We start from the raw sequence: 14,350 nt of genomic DNA, 5'->3' as shown, positions 1-14,350 counted from the left end.
TAGACAATTTTGTCCGGGCGCTTATTAGTTGCCTAGATGTGTACTAGAATGTTGTCGCAAAATGAAGGAAGCTGTTATCGCAGAATTTCACCAAGAGCTCGAAAAAGGTGGGTTTAATCTTCACGGGAGTGGGGAATGCATTCCAAGCTGGGTCGAAGGGGAAACGAAAAGGCCAACAGGTAGTGTGCGTGGCAATACGACCCATATGTAATCTCCCATATGTTCGTTTATTTCAGAGCACAGATAGTGGTGTTGCAAAGGTTTCAAATCCCAAATTGCCCGCCCTCATCAACCGCCTTCTAATGGGAATTAGTAGCTACCTAAGATGTAATAGATAGGCCAATCTATGCCATCTTAGGTAGCTACAGTCTGCGATTAGAAGTAACAGCTGATAATGCCAATGCGGGTTGGACCATATGTACACTGCCGATCGCGCGCTACTAATTTTGTCTCGGAAAGCGACACCGAAAAGAAGGTTTGCTTGGCCAGCTCAGTCTTTGGGCTTCCATGACACGAGAAGCTGCAAGTCCGAGATCTACCGCCTTACCTAGAATAACTTTGTTTTCTCTCTAATGTTTTTGTGGGGTTTGGCGTCGTGATTCTCGTGTCTTGCATAATACGAGGTGGGATCCCGAGTGGGCTCGTATTTGGCGTTGAGGTTGTTCTACAAATAGAATCAACGCGAGGGGTTCTAAGCCTCTTCACTTTCTGTATCCATTGAACGGCTAAACCACGTTCGCGATGGCAGATACTCGAATTATCTTATAGCGTATGGAGTAAAAGCAAAAGATGGGGATGAGATAGTAAAGGCCAAGCAATTACCAACACTACTGATTTCTTTCACACCAAATACTATATACTAGCACTGGAGTAGACTCGGCCGCACCCAATGTCTTGAAGCCTTGGAACTTCAAGTTCAAGCCCTGGAGTTCCTAAGAAATTAGATATCTACCAGTCTAGCCCTCCTGATGTAGTACCATTCCCATTCCCATGTGATCCTGGCCCAGAACAATCCAGCTCCTTGCATACTATAGATTATTAGCATCGGGTCGCTCATGATTTGATCGGGGTTTACATACGTTGTTCAGCTTGTTGAAAGAGGGAGCTCCCTTTCGGCTGATGCATTGCCGGGAGAATTTGACCACCCCGAGCTCTCTCTAATTTCGCGTGTTCTTGCACACAACCCAATATTTCGCGCGCACCTGGAGAAAGATCTGTTGGTTCTGCTGCGACAGACCGGTATTCAGCCTCAATGCCCTTGACAAAATCTTGCATCGGCCCCTCGATTGCCCGAGCAAGAGCACCTTCATCGGTGGTCATCTTCGGAGCACAATCGAATAAATCATATCGTACGTGCGTGCTTGTCTCGGACGCTGGAAAGAAAGATAATGAGAGCCACAGCCCAGCATCTTTGAATGAATATAAAAAGGTACCCGGGAAAAGTGAGAGGTCGGCTTGTTTGTTTGTCTGTGTTGCAATTTTGACAAGTTTGGTTAATAGGGACGACGTAACTGCTTCCGACACTCGCTCCTCGAGTTGTTCAGCGAGAGCTGTATGGTGACGATCGCTTGCTGGGAAATTGTTAGCAAAATCCGAGGGTCGTTTATGAGGTCACGCGATCATACGTCCAAGTTTCCAATTAAAGTTGGCTGTTAATGTCTGTCCTGTGACCCATTCAGATGACCTCAAAACAGCAGCGTCTGAAAATGCATCCAACGCCGAAAGAGTGGAACTGTGAAAGGCACTTGCATCCTCTGCATTCAGGTTCACGAACACATGTCCGCTGTCGGTGGTTCGAGTGTGGATTTCAAACAGGCTGTTTTCTGACTTTTCGAACCCCGGTATATCTTCAAACTGGGGAGCCTTGACCAATTTTCCAGCCGTATCATAGCTCCATCCATGATATCTACAGCCGAGGACAGTCGATGCGCCGGTTTCCTTCCGGGTGATTGTATAAGCACGATGGCGACAGACATTGTGGAACGCGCGGATTTGGTTATCTTTTCCGCGAATCAAAAAGACGGGGAACCCAGCGAGATCGAATGATTGATATGCACCTGGCTTCGTGAGTTGAGTTCGATGTGCAAGATACAACCAAGACTGCGAGTCGTTCATTAGTGAGTGTTCCTCTGGAATGACACAGGATCAATAATACTTTGCTAAACAATGCGCGTCTTTCCAGCTCGAAGACATCGCGACCGGTCAACCAGCCCTCTGGAACCTCGGGCTCTTTAATAACACTTAGGCCAGATCCAGAACCACTCTTAGCGAGTGGCTCATTAGAGAGCTTATATGTTTTCTTTTGTCGCGAGAAACGCGGCCAAGCTTCGTTGAAAAGGAAAGCGGCGGTTAACAATGCCACGACAACCGATGCCGGCGACGATAAAAAATATGCATTAAAGAAATCCATGATGGATTGATGCGATTATCTTGAGCTCTAATTTGAAATCATCGACTCACAATTGCTCGAGACAACCTGCCTTTTATCATAATACCCAACCTGATATACTACCGCGACCGGAGGCCCAAGTGTTGCCAATCTCCACAATATACACTTCATTGATGGCATCCCTGCAGTACCCCCTCCATGTCAGCATATTTCCCGATTAAGTTTGAATTTCCCGCCTGCCAGCCTCGTGGACACCTCCCATAGCCAAAAAGTTCCCTGCATCGCTCAGCTATCGGGCCGTTCTAACGGAGGGAGCGAGATGATCAGAAGCTCATTCGCCCATTTTCGGGATATCGTCGACTCTTCGCATATTAGTTATGGTGCTGGGTGGCATTTTCAATGCGCGTTTCACAGAGTACCGTGCACTGACATTGATCGGCTGAAGCCGATTTCCATTTACAAGTCTAGGCTTCGAAGCGGGAGGAGGTGCACACTATTTCCAGAACGTGACTCAATATTAAACTATCTAAAGACTATCTCTTTCTTCTCTATGCTGCCATCTGGACCATGGATGGCGCTGCCCGTTCCTTCAGTGTGGTATCGTCATTACCCATTTCTTTGCGATCAGCTTGGTGCTGCTCGCACACCATTTGGAACACACGCTGCTGGTAGTCTGCGAAAATTAGTATCAAATAAATCAAACGAAGTAGCGCGCGCGAAAACCCACAGGAGACACCATTTTCTTTCTCGGGGTTCAGGATACCCTCATGGTAAACTCCCTTCGCCAGATTATCTTGGGCCTTTTCACAGAGCTCAAAGTCCTCCATTGCAACTTGTCGAACAAATTTGAAGTACTCCTCAAATTTCTCACCCTCGGCCAAGTGGTAATAGTCGAACTCCATGCGAGTGACGTGAGGATCGGCAGTGGGACACACGCGGAAAGATGACATGCCGCCACCATAGACATTCAACGTGCAGTTGGGGAAGAAGTACAGGAATAGACCATCATCGGGCTTGTTGGGGTCTGCAATGTGTTGAGAAAAATTGTGCTTGTTGCGCACTGTGTAGAATGTGGGCGGGTAATAGATTGAAAACGACGGGTGAGTGTACTGGCAGTGCAAACACTCTTGGTAGCCATCCACCCTGAGACGCGTCAGATAGGGATACAATAAATCCGAAAATATCTGCGAGCTTACTTACATGGTCTTCCAATTGAATCGACCCTCATACTTAATACTGCGGCGGTAGGGAAGGCGAGTGAAATCGACTTTTCCGAGCAGCTCTTCAAGCTCGGGGAAGAACTCGTGAAAGTTTGGTGCATCATCCGCAATGGTTGAAAAGAGAAGACCGGTGGGTGTCACATGTTTCTGTAACTCCTTGCCCTGTGTGAAGATATCTTTATGTCAGTCATCAATTCGTGTGGACAAATATTTAGGTTAAATTACCGTCTCCGTGGAGAAGACCTTCAGCTCCTCGGCTGTTGGGTTGAGAGCATCTCCAGAAGTTCGAACAGCATAAATTGGGTGCTGTGCAACCTCGTAATCTACATGTTCGCCCACGACTTGAAATCGTGTCACCGGTCCTAGCAAGTACCAAGACTAGGCGATGTGTTAGTTTGTGCAGGTGAATAATTCAACCAGACCGCGCACCTTGACAAATACTGCACGGCGCTCCATGTTGTAAAGCGACTCATTGCAATACCACGAGGCAGGAAGAGTACGTGTAAGCTCGGTCATGTTGATCCTTATACAAATGTCGTTCAATGTGCTGAAGCTCCGTTAAACCCCTGATAGCGGTGAGTCCTTGCGTGGCAGCGAAAGTGGGACACTCTTATATTTGAAAATATAGATTTCGTCGCCGTGAGAAATAAATCCTAATCTTGATCATCGGCAGCATCCTTGTTGATCGAAACCTTAGGAAGCTGGTTGGTGGCGGTTTATCGTTTCCCAATGTGGTTATCAAATCCCCCCCGATGGGCGCGACATGTTGATGTCAAGCTCCACGATCTAAAGTGGGTCGATAGACCAGGTAGAACATTACGGATGAATGTTCAGCAGAACGCTTCTGAAGGTGGAATGTCTAACGATGCATGTTCGTCGCCCAAGGGCAAGCTGTGCGGAAGCATAATGTTGCCCGATATCCGAGCACCAATAGGGGTGCCAATCAAAAGGGTGTACCTTGCCAGCCAAATCCGAAGCACTGCCATCATGTCTTTGGGCTAGATATATTAAATGACATCGGAATTATTGAGAGCCTCCATTCTTGTATAGGCCTCATACAACGACTGGCAATTCTGTCTCTCGAGCCCAGTGTTTCTGCTAGTCTTGCAAATTGTAATATATTTGCCTTTATAACCACCAAGCCACAGGACATCTGCATCGACTGATCGTGTGACCCGACACCACTGAGAGTCATCATGCGTCAACACAGAAATAATCAACATAGTTCATACTATTGACAGTTCGAAATCTTTCTTCTTCAGATGGGCATCTGGCGATCATGACTACTGGCCCAAATACATCGGTGCTGGTTATATTTGCATCGCGACGTGTTTCGATCAAGGTGGTTCCAAAGAAGAATCCTAGACTGTCGATGAGATAGCCACCACACAGTATCTATCTTCCTTCGTAAACAGCCCTCGCAATAAGTCCCGTGCACCGCGACAGGATGGCACTATTCATGCGCACCGCCATTGGCTCAACGAAGGCATCATAGATCTCAGTATGAACCAGGAGTACTAGACTATCGATGGCACAATATTTCCCGCTAGCTCTGATGGCTTGATAACGACTGTATTTCTGCCCATCAAGGCTGCAGCAAGCTCTTTGATACTCATCAGGAGAGGATGGTCTCAGGGAGTGATCTACTTCCATAGTGTAATTGCACGAACACGCCGATGGGGCGTTACAGAGTGCGAGTCCCTAGCCTCTTGGAAGTGTCGGTTCGGGCTGTGTTCTCTGGCAGCAAGGGATGCATAAACATACAATCAAACAAGTCGGGTAAGCGCAATAGCTGATCGCGTAGGTCGCAAATCGGGTGGCCAGACTGGCGAGCCTCTAGATCGACAAACTGAGGAGGGTATCCACCTAACCAGGAAGCGGCCCTGGAGAGAGCTGCAGCGCGGTCGAGAGGTTGGTAGAGCCTGGTGGCGCAGTCTTTATTCTTAAGGCTATCCGGAGACTTTGTTGTGATTTCGTCGATCTTTTCGCGTCGCGTGGGGATAAAAACCACGATATGGGGCTGACTGGGAGATGTGTCAGCACAATTTACCCAGTTGGAAATGTGCTGGGGGATAATAGGCTCCTCCATTTGTGTCTGCTCTTCAGATGGGATACAGGATGCTTCGCGAGGCGATGTTTATCAACCTCGGAATTCATTTTGATGCATTCCAATCTTTCCTGGATTGGATCTATAATTGATCTAATTAATTCAACACATAGCCTAGGCCGATTCGGTTGTGCCGGTATTATACAGCAACGAATTTAATCGGAAGATAAAGAGAAAGAGGTGTCTTAGTAGTATGAGTTGCACGATCACCCTAGCAAATCATTGTTGTTGCCTAGTATGCGAGTACAGTATGGTGGCAATGTATACTGTTGGCCACAGCCACAGCCACAACCACAACCAGACTCGAGAACGAACTTCCGGTGTCAGGATGCAAGATTAATTCATAGAATATTGCAACTTGCTCAAATACACAAATACCCTCAACTCTGCAATACTAGTCATAGTAACTATACTCTGCCTAAACTGCAGTGGACGTAAGGTGAGTGTCACATGCGCTTATCTTATCAGCAGGCATTACGTCGTCCAACTTGCCCGCACTTCAACTTCTCAACCCAGTTTGACCTCACCATGGCGGCCAAATACACCCCTCCTGCGTCGCCTCCGTCGCCATCGGCTTCGTTTTACGATGTTAGCGATGAGGATGAGGACGAGTATAGCACAATAGCCCATCAGCAGTCCCGCAAAGGTGTAAAACTGCTGTACTCAAAGAGCAAAGTACATCACCACTCCCATCACCTTCACCCTTTCCCCCCACGTCTAATATCATCTTAACTAACCGGCAACTCAGGTCTATGTTCATCCTACTGCATCCTCCAAAGACAATATCGCCGGTTTTATCGCTCTCGTTCAACAAAAGCCTCCCCCCCGCGCCCATCAACTCCGCGGGTGTCTCTCCCAGCAACAATGAAGCTGCCTCATTCTTGCTCGCATGGGTCCCCAAAACATCCCTAGGCGATGCATACGATACATACGTCAAAGTCGATCTGTGTGATGATGCATCAGCACCCCGTCAAAGATGTCTTGTCCCGCCGCTTCCGGCCACCACCACCTATCGAGACCCGATCGGCCTCTACTCCTTCGCCGTTCCAGTTTCCGAAATCTACTCTCTACTCGTGCGGCCTCCCAGCTTTGGATGGTGGTTCGGAAGTCTAGTCATCAATACCCGTTCAGGAGACAGTTTTCCTGCCTTATTCTTTCACGACAGCGAGTGCGAATCGACGATACTGCAGAAGAAGAAACGGGTCAAGGAAAGTTTCGACCCTTTTGATAATGAGGGCAGTCTTTTCTGGGGTGGGGATGAGGTTCTTCGATGGTTGAGGAGATATGTCGAAGTCCAGCGGTCATCGGTTGATCGCAACATCTACCTAGTCAATCCTTCCGATGAAGATCAGCTGTCCTTCGGACGTGCAGCCATTGCCGGAGATAACTCAACCGTTTCCAAAGCGCAGCCAGAGGCTTCTGCTGCAGGGCCAAGTGGAGGTGCTGCACCAAGAGACGCCAGCATGGATCCTTTCATGAAGACGCTCAAGGAGACTCGGTGGAAGGTGCTGGAACACCTGAGCAAGATTACGACTTTTACCCGGCGAACTGCTAATGACATTGCCGAGAATCCACGTATCCCCCCACAGATGCGCCGCTTGATGAAAAATCCCGAGATCCAAACCCTGCAGGATGAATTCGACAGTGCCAGGATTTATCTCGCTCGATGGGCAATGAGCATCGCTGAACAGAGTGAGAAAGAGCGGAAGCAGCGTATCTGGACGGCCCAAGATGTTCTCGAGTCTGAGAATAGTTCAGTCGGAGAATTCGAGATCCTTGAACTAGAAACTGGAAATCTTGCTCTTCGAGAGCGCCGGAAAACCCTTACTCTGGAAGAATGGGAGGGATTTTTCGATCCAACGTCTGGAAGGTTACAGATTACGGAAGAAGAAGTCAAGGAGAGAATATTCCACGGGGGTATTGACCCGAACGATGGTACCCGGAAAGAGGCATGGCTTTTCTTACTCGGTGTCTACCCATGGGACAGCAGCCTCGAGGAGCGACAGGCCTTGATGAACTCGAAGCGAGACGAATACATTCGGCTCAAGGGAGGCTGGTGGGAACGCCTAGTTGAGGGCAATTCCACGACAGAAGAATTCGAGCATTGGAAAGAACAACGGAACAGAATAGGTACATGTTCCTGCCCACAGAATATTTTTCGGTCTAACACATTTATAGAGAAAGATGTTCATCGCACCGACCGGACGATCCCTCTCTTCGCCGGAGAGGACATCCCGCACCCTGACCCTGACTCTCCATTTGCCGAGACCGGTACCAACGTGCATCTCGAGCAGATGAAGGATATGCTCCTGACTTACAACGAGCACAATCCGGATCTAGGTTATGTCCAGGGAATGAGCGATCTGCTGGCACCGCTCTACGCTGTGATGCAGGATGATGCGGTTGCTTTCTGGGCGTTCGTAGGCTACATGGACCGCATGGTAAGGCCTTTCCACCGCAACACATCCTAAGTAATTTAACCAAGCTAATCTCTTACAGGAGCGAAATTACCTCAGAGATCAATCCGGAATGCGTTCTCAACTCCTTGCTCTTGACCAGCTTGTCCAGTTGATGGATCCCCAACTCTATCTTCATCTTCAATCAGCTGATAGCACAAACTTCTTCTTCTTTTTCCGAATGCTGCTCGTTTGGTACAAGCGCGAGTTCGACTGGAGCGACACACTTCGCCTGTGGGAAGCTCTTTGGACGGACTACTTCTCCAGCAGCTTCCATCTTTTTATTGCACTCGCTATTCTTGAGAAACATCGCGACGTCATAATGGATCACCTAAAACATTTCGATGAGGTGCTGAAATACATCAACGAGCTTTCCAACACCATGGACCTGGTCCCTCTTCTTACGCGGGCAGAATCGCTTTTCCATCGCTTCGAGCGCGCGGTCCAGGCTATCGACAAGAGAGAGAATTTCCCCAGTGCCCCCACTGCCCAGCAACGACGACCTACCTCCGACGCTGATTCTGCCTCAAACTCTGGAAAAGGAAAACAGGCACAACAGAGCACTGTTGGCTCCAGCAGTTCCGTCGCTGCCCCAAGTGCTCTTCAACAATCCATGGACAAGGATAAGCCCAAGGTTATCTCCCCGGAGCTACGCGAGCTCTTGAGAAAGGATATTCCCTGGAGGCGACAACAGACGTCGTGATATCTTTTTTACTAGACAACCTCTACAACTTGCTCAAAGCATCGCTTTGTTTATCTCGGTTACGATCTCATGAAATGAATGTATAGCTAGCAATTCTGTGTTCTCTTGTTAGAACCAGCGGCCTGACCTTTTGGAGTTGAACTGGTGAATGATTGGCTTTGGTGTTTTCGTGATAGTCCTCTTCTTCTATGTCTTAGCATTGACCCTTTACTTGGGCAAACACGACCAATATGCGTCTCGTTGCATCAACTGTATTTCGATATATACTAGTAGGAGTACAAGTAAGTTCTGATAGTACAACTCCAGGACTTGCATGCAAGTCCATGGATATAGACCACTCTCAAGGTTAAATACTTTGCTTTCCACGCGACTCGAGGGGGAAAAGGATGGCCAAAATACCAGCCATTCCCAGTAATGCAGCGCAGACATAAATTGGAACCGAGGTAGACGTTGAAGTAAATGCACCGATCAACGCAGAAACCATTCCCATCAATCGATTCAGAGCCACAGCAATACCATTTCCGGTACCACGATGAGCTGAAGGAAGTATCTCAACCGTGTAGGCGTACAAGGTTGAATAGTAAATGTTGATCGAAACCGAGATGGCACAAGAAAATCCGAGGTTTTGAGGGCCTGTTTTTACAGCGGTATATCCGAAAAAGAAGGCCACTAGCAAGTTAGACTCAGTCAGTAAAAGTTCCACGAAATAAGCTATTGACTTTCAACACACTGGTCATAAAGGCACCAACTGCCATTGTCCCCTTTCGACCGAATATTCGCATTTCACACATGTAACTGGCAATGATCGGCCCTGGTACTGCACACAGGTTGGTGATGGCATAGTTTCGCCAGGTGATGTCGGGCGAGGATTCGCCCGTAGATGCACCCCGAGATGCCAGATATTCCGGTAGATATACGTAATAGAGGGCATAGCCGAGACCAATGAGAGCCCAAGAGATCCAGACCAAGATGGTTGAAAAGGTAAGAGTTCGTGTCGCAAACAGGCCTCGAATATGCACCCCGACTTCGGCAAAGGTTGCTTTGTTCTTAGCATGGGTGCTGTGAATTTGACCACAGGCCTGGAGTTGGGCCAGTGTGAGGTCGCATTCTCGATTATGCTTTTGGGCAAGGTCGTGAAGTGTTTTGATAACTTCTTCATCCATGCCTTGGCAAAGTAGGAATTTAGGAGTTTCGTGGAATCGAATGACCAAGACTCGAGCCATGCTCAGGACGAAGACCAGGGCTCCAGATGTATAAAACAGATACCTCCATCCCATATTGTTATCATTTGTACAAGGTACGGATCCGTCGGTCGGACAGCTATATCCAGCTATAAGAATGTCAGTATAGGCGTTAAAGCAACAGTTTCGAAGTTAATAACTACCCATGAACGGCCAAGCGATAAGACCAGCCACAGTTTGGCCAACACCCCACCAGCCAGCCAAAAGAGTCAGAAGCCATTGTTTATTGGATGGTAAATATTCCAGAAACACGGTTGTATCCAGGACCAAGTTACCACCTGAACCAAATGCAGAGATGGCAACCAGTGTAGCCCAAGCGACATAATTCGGAGCAGCACCGGCCGTAATGGCGAATATAGCACTGGTGAGCAGGGAAAAATTGAATGCCCATTTTCGACCGATGATATCTGCCGTCCCACCCCAAAATAAGGCGCCAACTAATAATGCAAGGTAGAAACCCAATTGTGCACCTCGGTTGAATTTCGGTGGGTATTGCGTTACGACTTGGTCTGCGGAAATGCTCATGAGGAAAAGTAGTAGGGAATCAACACCGTATCTGCATAAATCTGTCAGAATGCCTGATATTGCAGCTTTTGATGTCTCGTGCTTTACCCGAATCCATTGAGGAAGAATAATTTAGTATGGTACGCCGTGAATCCGATTTGATCAATTGCCTACAAACACGTCAGAAAAGGCATTGGGCAAGGAATTGGCGTCAGGTAACATACATCATTCACTAAAGTCATTTTCGCAACGAGAGCTTGATCAACATTCCCAAGTGACACCATGTCGGGGCCAGATGGAGTTGCAATTACGTCGGTTTCCCCTTCCTGGGTTTGGGATTTGCCCATCTCGTCGTCGGATTTGGTGGCCATTATTCGGAATACGGAAACAAATAATGATGTTGGATTAAGATGCAGACGACATAAGAACAATTCCGTGTTGAGCGGCTGTAGCTAGTAGAACAATTGCAGACTCGGATTTATGACCGGGAATATGTCACAGAAATCGAGGTGAAGATCACCGTTTTATAAGATCACTTCAAGTCTGGGTCTACCCCAGTTTCCAAGGTTACTGACTCTTACCTACAGTGGGCCTCCCAGTATCTCCATGATCTATCCTGGTCTGTTTTGTACGCACTGTTCTCTGGGTAGAAAAAGCCTAGTCAGATAACATGCTCCACAACGCGTCTGCATGGCTTCCGGACCAAACTAGTCTACCCCATGGCAGCCAGATGCGGAGCGATAGGAATGCGGGCACGAATCAATTCGCTCTGATTGTGGAGATTTCAATTGCGGGAATTTTAACCCGCCCGTTCGAAGCCAAGGACAGATTCATTATTACATATCTCTATGCCTCGTTAGCTCCCCGCTCAGGTGACCGGGGAAATCGCGATGATGCCGATCGGCCAGCGGTAATCGAACAATTATTAAGTAGCCCAAATTGGTTATCGGGCACACTGAAGGATCTGTGCATCCTTGAGTCAGCCTGCCACCTCCAAACTCAACCTTGCAAACTATGTCTCCAATCCGGCCATGACTTTCTCGATATCGCTTGATCTCCGAGTAATTGATACCATGCCTCAAGGTGAAGGCTTGCCTGAGGTGGCTCTAGGCCGGTATATGAAAGATAGGCGGCGGACAGTCTCCGGGCTAAAACTTCGGGGTTTGGCTTTCTATCCCGCTTTTGACGCGAGAAAAGGGACTCAGGCAAATTCTCTTGGCCTTCTCAATCTACCTGGTTTTCGTTATACATTTTATCCATGTCGCGCTATGATTTCAGAAACTAGATCGCGTTAAGCTAGGACTCGCTGATGCATAATCAAAAATTCTAAGCTATTTCAGACAAGAAAAAAGAAAGCCGTTACTATTACAAATTTCCGATCTCCCAAATGCCCATGTACGGCTGCTGATGATCCTGGAACTGAAAGAATGGATCATGCGTAATATCCATAAAGGACATATCTCCTTGAACTCCCGGCCCGTAAGAAAATGGCTCTCGGGGTAGTGGAATCTGAGTCGCGTTGCTATCGATTGTATCTGCATTCCAAGGTCCGTGAATGGGACTTTGGGAATTGTCTCGATCCCGATCGCCAACGGTACTTGAGTACGGTGGTAATGCTTGACCTCCATCGGAAGTATCAATTGCTCTCGTTGAGCGATGGAATATCTCTGTCTCAACGGTGAGTTTATCTTGATGCTTCTCGCTTGGAGTTTGGGCTTGCAGAAATGACAAGTCAAAAAGGCCGTCTCCCGCAGACGAGTATGAAGATCGAGATGAGTTGTGAAGCAAAATATCCCACATTAAAGCGGTGTCTATCGATAGCGTCCGGCGTGATGATCGCTTATTGTTCGGATCTGGACTTCCAGTAAAAGCCGAATGAACTAGACTTTGTAATTTTTGGTACTGATAATTGTTAGTTTTCTCTTGTCGTAGCTAGTTTTTTTTTTTTTCGGAAAAACTAACCATCGTCTGGCAGCGCGGCCATTTAGTCGCTAGCTCGCCCAGAAACTTGGTGCATATTTCAACAGCACGTTGAGCAGATTCTCGGACGGCCGGATCTGCAGCCCGGCAATAATAAATGTGGATTGTCGCCGCAATCGATACGGTGTGAGCGAGAAATGGATCGGATAGCAAGTATTCTTTCTCAGTAATCATTTCAATCAGTCGGACCGTCCAGGTTGAGTGAATAAGGGCGAGCTCCGAGGATGTCTTCCAGAAGGTGTTTGGAACAGAAAGTTGGGCCGACTGCTGCGGTCGCCACGAGTAGATGAATGGGTGATTAAGGACGCTGTGAATGGCGTGGTAGGTAAATTGAAGATATAGCCACGGGCTCCAGTACCAACGCTCGGCTTCAAGCTCCTCTTTTGGCTGCTCCCAGAATCTCACTGAATCCCATCGGTGGCGAGTTGGGAATTTTGTTTCGATATCCATTAAATGAGCCCCTAAGATGGAGTATCCGGATTTCACCGACCATGGTGGTGTTGCATCGCCGACTGAGCAATGAGATACGTACTGCTGTACCTCGCTCCAAAAGCAACCCAGCTGTACCATGTAAACCCAGATGTCACCCCTTGATGAACATGACCCTGTCTCCTGGGGAAGCTGGGGAGGCTTCGTACCCATTTCCCGGGGTGATCCCATGCCCATGGCCATATAAACGGGCCGTTGAATATCCTGGAACATATCCAGCTGCATATTTCGCAGGCCATACTGCTGGTCCAAAAAGTGTATACTCCAAAATAGTCTTCGCTTTGCTTCTGAAGCAGGGAAAATAGAACCTTCATTTTGTTCAACGTCCAGTCCTCCACATTTGGCGAGATTCGTGACAAGACCAATATGTAGCCAAGCGAGATCGGTATCATTTGCTAATCACTCGTTAATAAAACCTTTCTTCGATCCTGGATATGTAGTCAGACTTACAGATATACTCTGCGAGTGCAATCAGGCAGAGACTCTGCATTGTAGACAGATCCACGCTTCCTTGAGCAATGCGAAACATAACAAGACCGCGAGCTGACTCCGCATACTGCCGACACATCTGATCCTTTCTTCCCTCCAAGAGTGGATTATCAGAATAGCGCAAAGCAAGGGTCAGGATTCCAAAGATGACCTCATTGCGACAGTTCTCTGGAGAAGCTAGGTCCTCAGGATCAAGGAGCCAAAGAGGCTGCTTGTGGCAGTATCTGAAATAGAGACCGATTGATTCTGACACAATTTCTTTCGATGGTAATGTAAATGGCATCACTTCGGGAAGTTGAAGACTCATACTGTCACTGGACCCATCTTGCTTCGTGGATGGATCGCGCATGTCGCTGGACTCTGCCGTAGCCTCGCGACTTTCAAGTCCGTGTGAATATGACTTCGGTGTCTCTGGGTTGTCAATGTCGTGGGTCGACCTGTCGTAATCAGCGCCTTCATTCAACATTACATGACGAAGGTCAAAACGAACATTGAACCTTCCAGCATGAGGTCCATCTTCTGTTCCAGCATCTTCAATCGACTCTCCTAGTCATCTTAGCCGTAATTCCCATCACGCGGGCCACCAAACCATACCATGGCTGAAGGGTCCTCCCATGCATCCCACCCTCTGCTATACTGGCATGACTGCTGAAGACGCGTACATGTAGAACACGCCGGTCTCTCTCCGGGACATCTTGTTTTTTTCCGCCTGATATCAGCAGTACAGCTTATCAGCAAGATGTCACACTGGGCGATCAGGCTCAAGGAGTGA

At 48.0% G+C, this 14,350-nt stretch overlaps 6 protein-coding genes across 6 annotated transcripts; 1 reads left to right on the top strand and 5 right to left on the bottom strand.

Annotated features, from left to right (window-relative positions):
* Positions 1-948: 948 nt before the first annotated feature.
* Positions 949-2,410, bottom strand: N7481_007450 (putative iron-sulfur cluster-binding protein; the record flags this gene model as incomplete). The annotated part of the gene is made up of 4 exons (XM_057266669.1): positions 949-1,028; positions 1,080-1,571; positions 1,626-2,100; positions 2,156-2,410. The coding sequence occupies 4 exons, from the start codon at positions 2,408-2,410 to the stop codon at positions 949-951; spliced, it is 1,302 nt and encodes a 433-aa protein (XP_057120870.1).
* A 527-nt stretch (positions 2,411-2,937) lies between these two features.
* Positions 2,938-4,125, bottom strand: N7481_007449 (RHO alpha subunit C-terminal catalytic domain-containing protein; the record flags this gene model as incomplete). Its single annotated transcript, XM_057266668.1, has 5 exons — positions 2,938-3,062; positions 3,117-3,532; positions 3,590-3,771; positions 3,835-3,987; positions 4,039-4,125. The coding sequence occupies 5 exons, from the start codon at positions 4,123-4,125 to the stop codon at positions 2,938-2,940; spliced, it is 963 nt and encodes a 320-aa protein (XP_057120869.1).
* A 1,168-nt stretch (positions 4,126-5,293) lies between these two features.
* On the bottom strand, positions 5,294-5,698 carry N7481_007448 (uncharacterized protein; the record flags this gene model as incomplete). Its single annotated transcript, XM_057266667.1, has 2 exons — positions 5,294-5,629; positions 5,660-5,698. 2 exons carry the CDS (start codon positions 5,696-5,698, stop codon positions 5,294-5,296), a joined length of 375 nt encoding a protein of 124 aa, XP_057120868.1.
* A 546-nt stretch (positions 5,699-6,244) lies between these two features.
* On the top strand, positions 6,245-8,875 carry N7481_007447 (GTPase-activating protein GYP7; the record flags this gene model as incomplete). Its single annotated transcript, XM_057266666.1, has 4 exons — positions 6,245-6,375; positions 6,465-7,846; positions 7,895-8,157; positions 8,216-8,875. The coding sequence occupies 4 exons, from the start codon at positions 6,245-6,247 to the stop codon at positions 8,873-8,875; spliced, it is 2,436 nt and encodes an 811-aa protein (XP_057120867.1).
* A 346-nt stretch (positions 8,876-9,221) lies between these two features.
* N7481_007446 (MFS transporter) lies at positions 9,222-10,991 on the bottom strand (the record flags this gene model as incomplete). The annotated part of the gene is made up of 5 exons (XM_057266665.1): positions 9,222-9,544; positions 9,606-10,205; positions 10,260-10,672; positions 10,729-10,790; positions 10,845-10,991. The coding sequence occupies 5 exons, from the start codon at positions 10,989-10,991 to the stop codon at positions 9,222-9,224; spliced, it is 1,545 nt and encodes a 514-aa protein (XP_057120866.1).
* A 1,561-nt stretch (positions 10,992-12,552) lies between these two features.
* Positions 12,553-14,044, bottom strand: N7481_007445 (fungal specific transcription factor domain-containing protein; the record flags this gene model as incomplete). Its single annotated transcript, XM_057266664.1, has 2 exons — positions 12,553-13,484; positions 13,540-14,044. The coding sequence occupies 2 exons, from the start codon at positions 14,042-14,044 to the stop codon at positions 12,553-12,555; spliced, it is 1,437 nt and encodes a 478-aa protein (XP_057120865.1).
* Between the last annotated feature and the right edge of the window lie 306 nt (positions 14,045-14,350).

This window comes from Penicillium waksmanii (assembly GCF_028829765.1).
Source record: "Penicillium waksmanii strain IBT 27052 chromosome Unknown utg000007l:1.0-4314555.0:1.0-4317578.0, whole genome shotgun sequence".
NCBI classification, from domain to species: domain Eukaryota; kingdom Fungi; phylum Ascomycota; class Eurotiomycetes; order Eurotiales; family Aspergillaceae; genus Penicillium; species Penicillium waksmanii.
The sequence above is the reverse complement of the archived record's forward strand: the minus strand, read 5'-3'. Positions and strand labels throughout refer to the sequence as shown.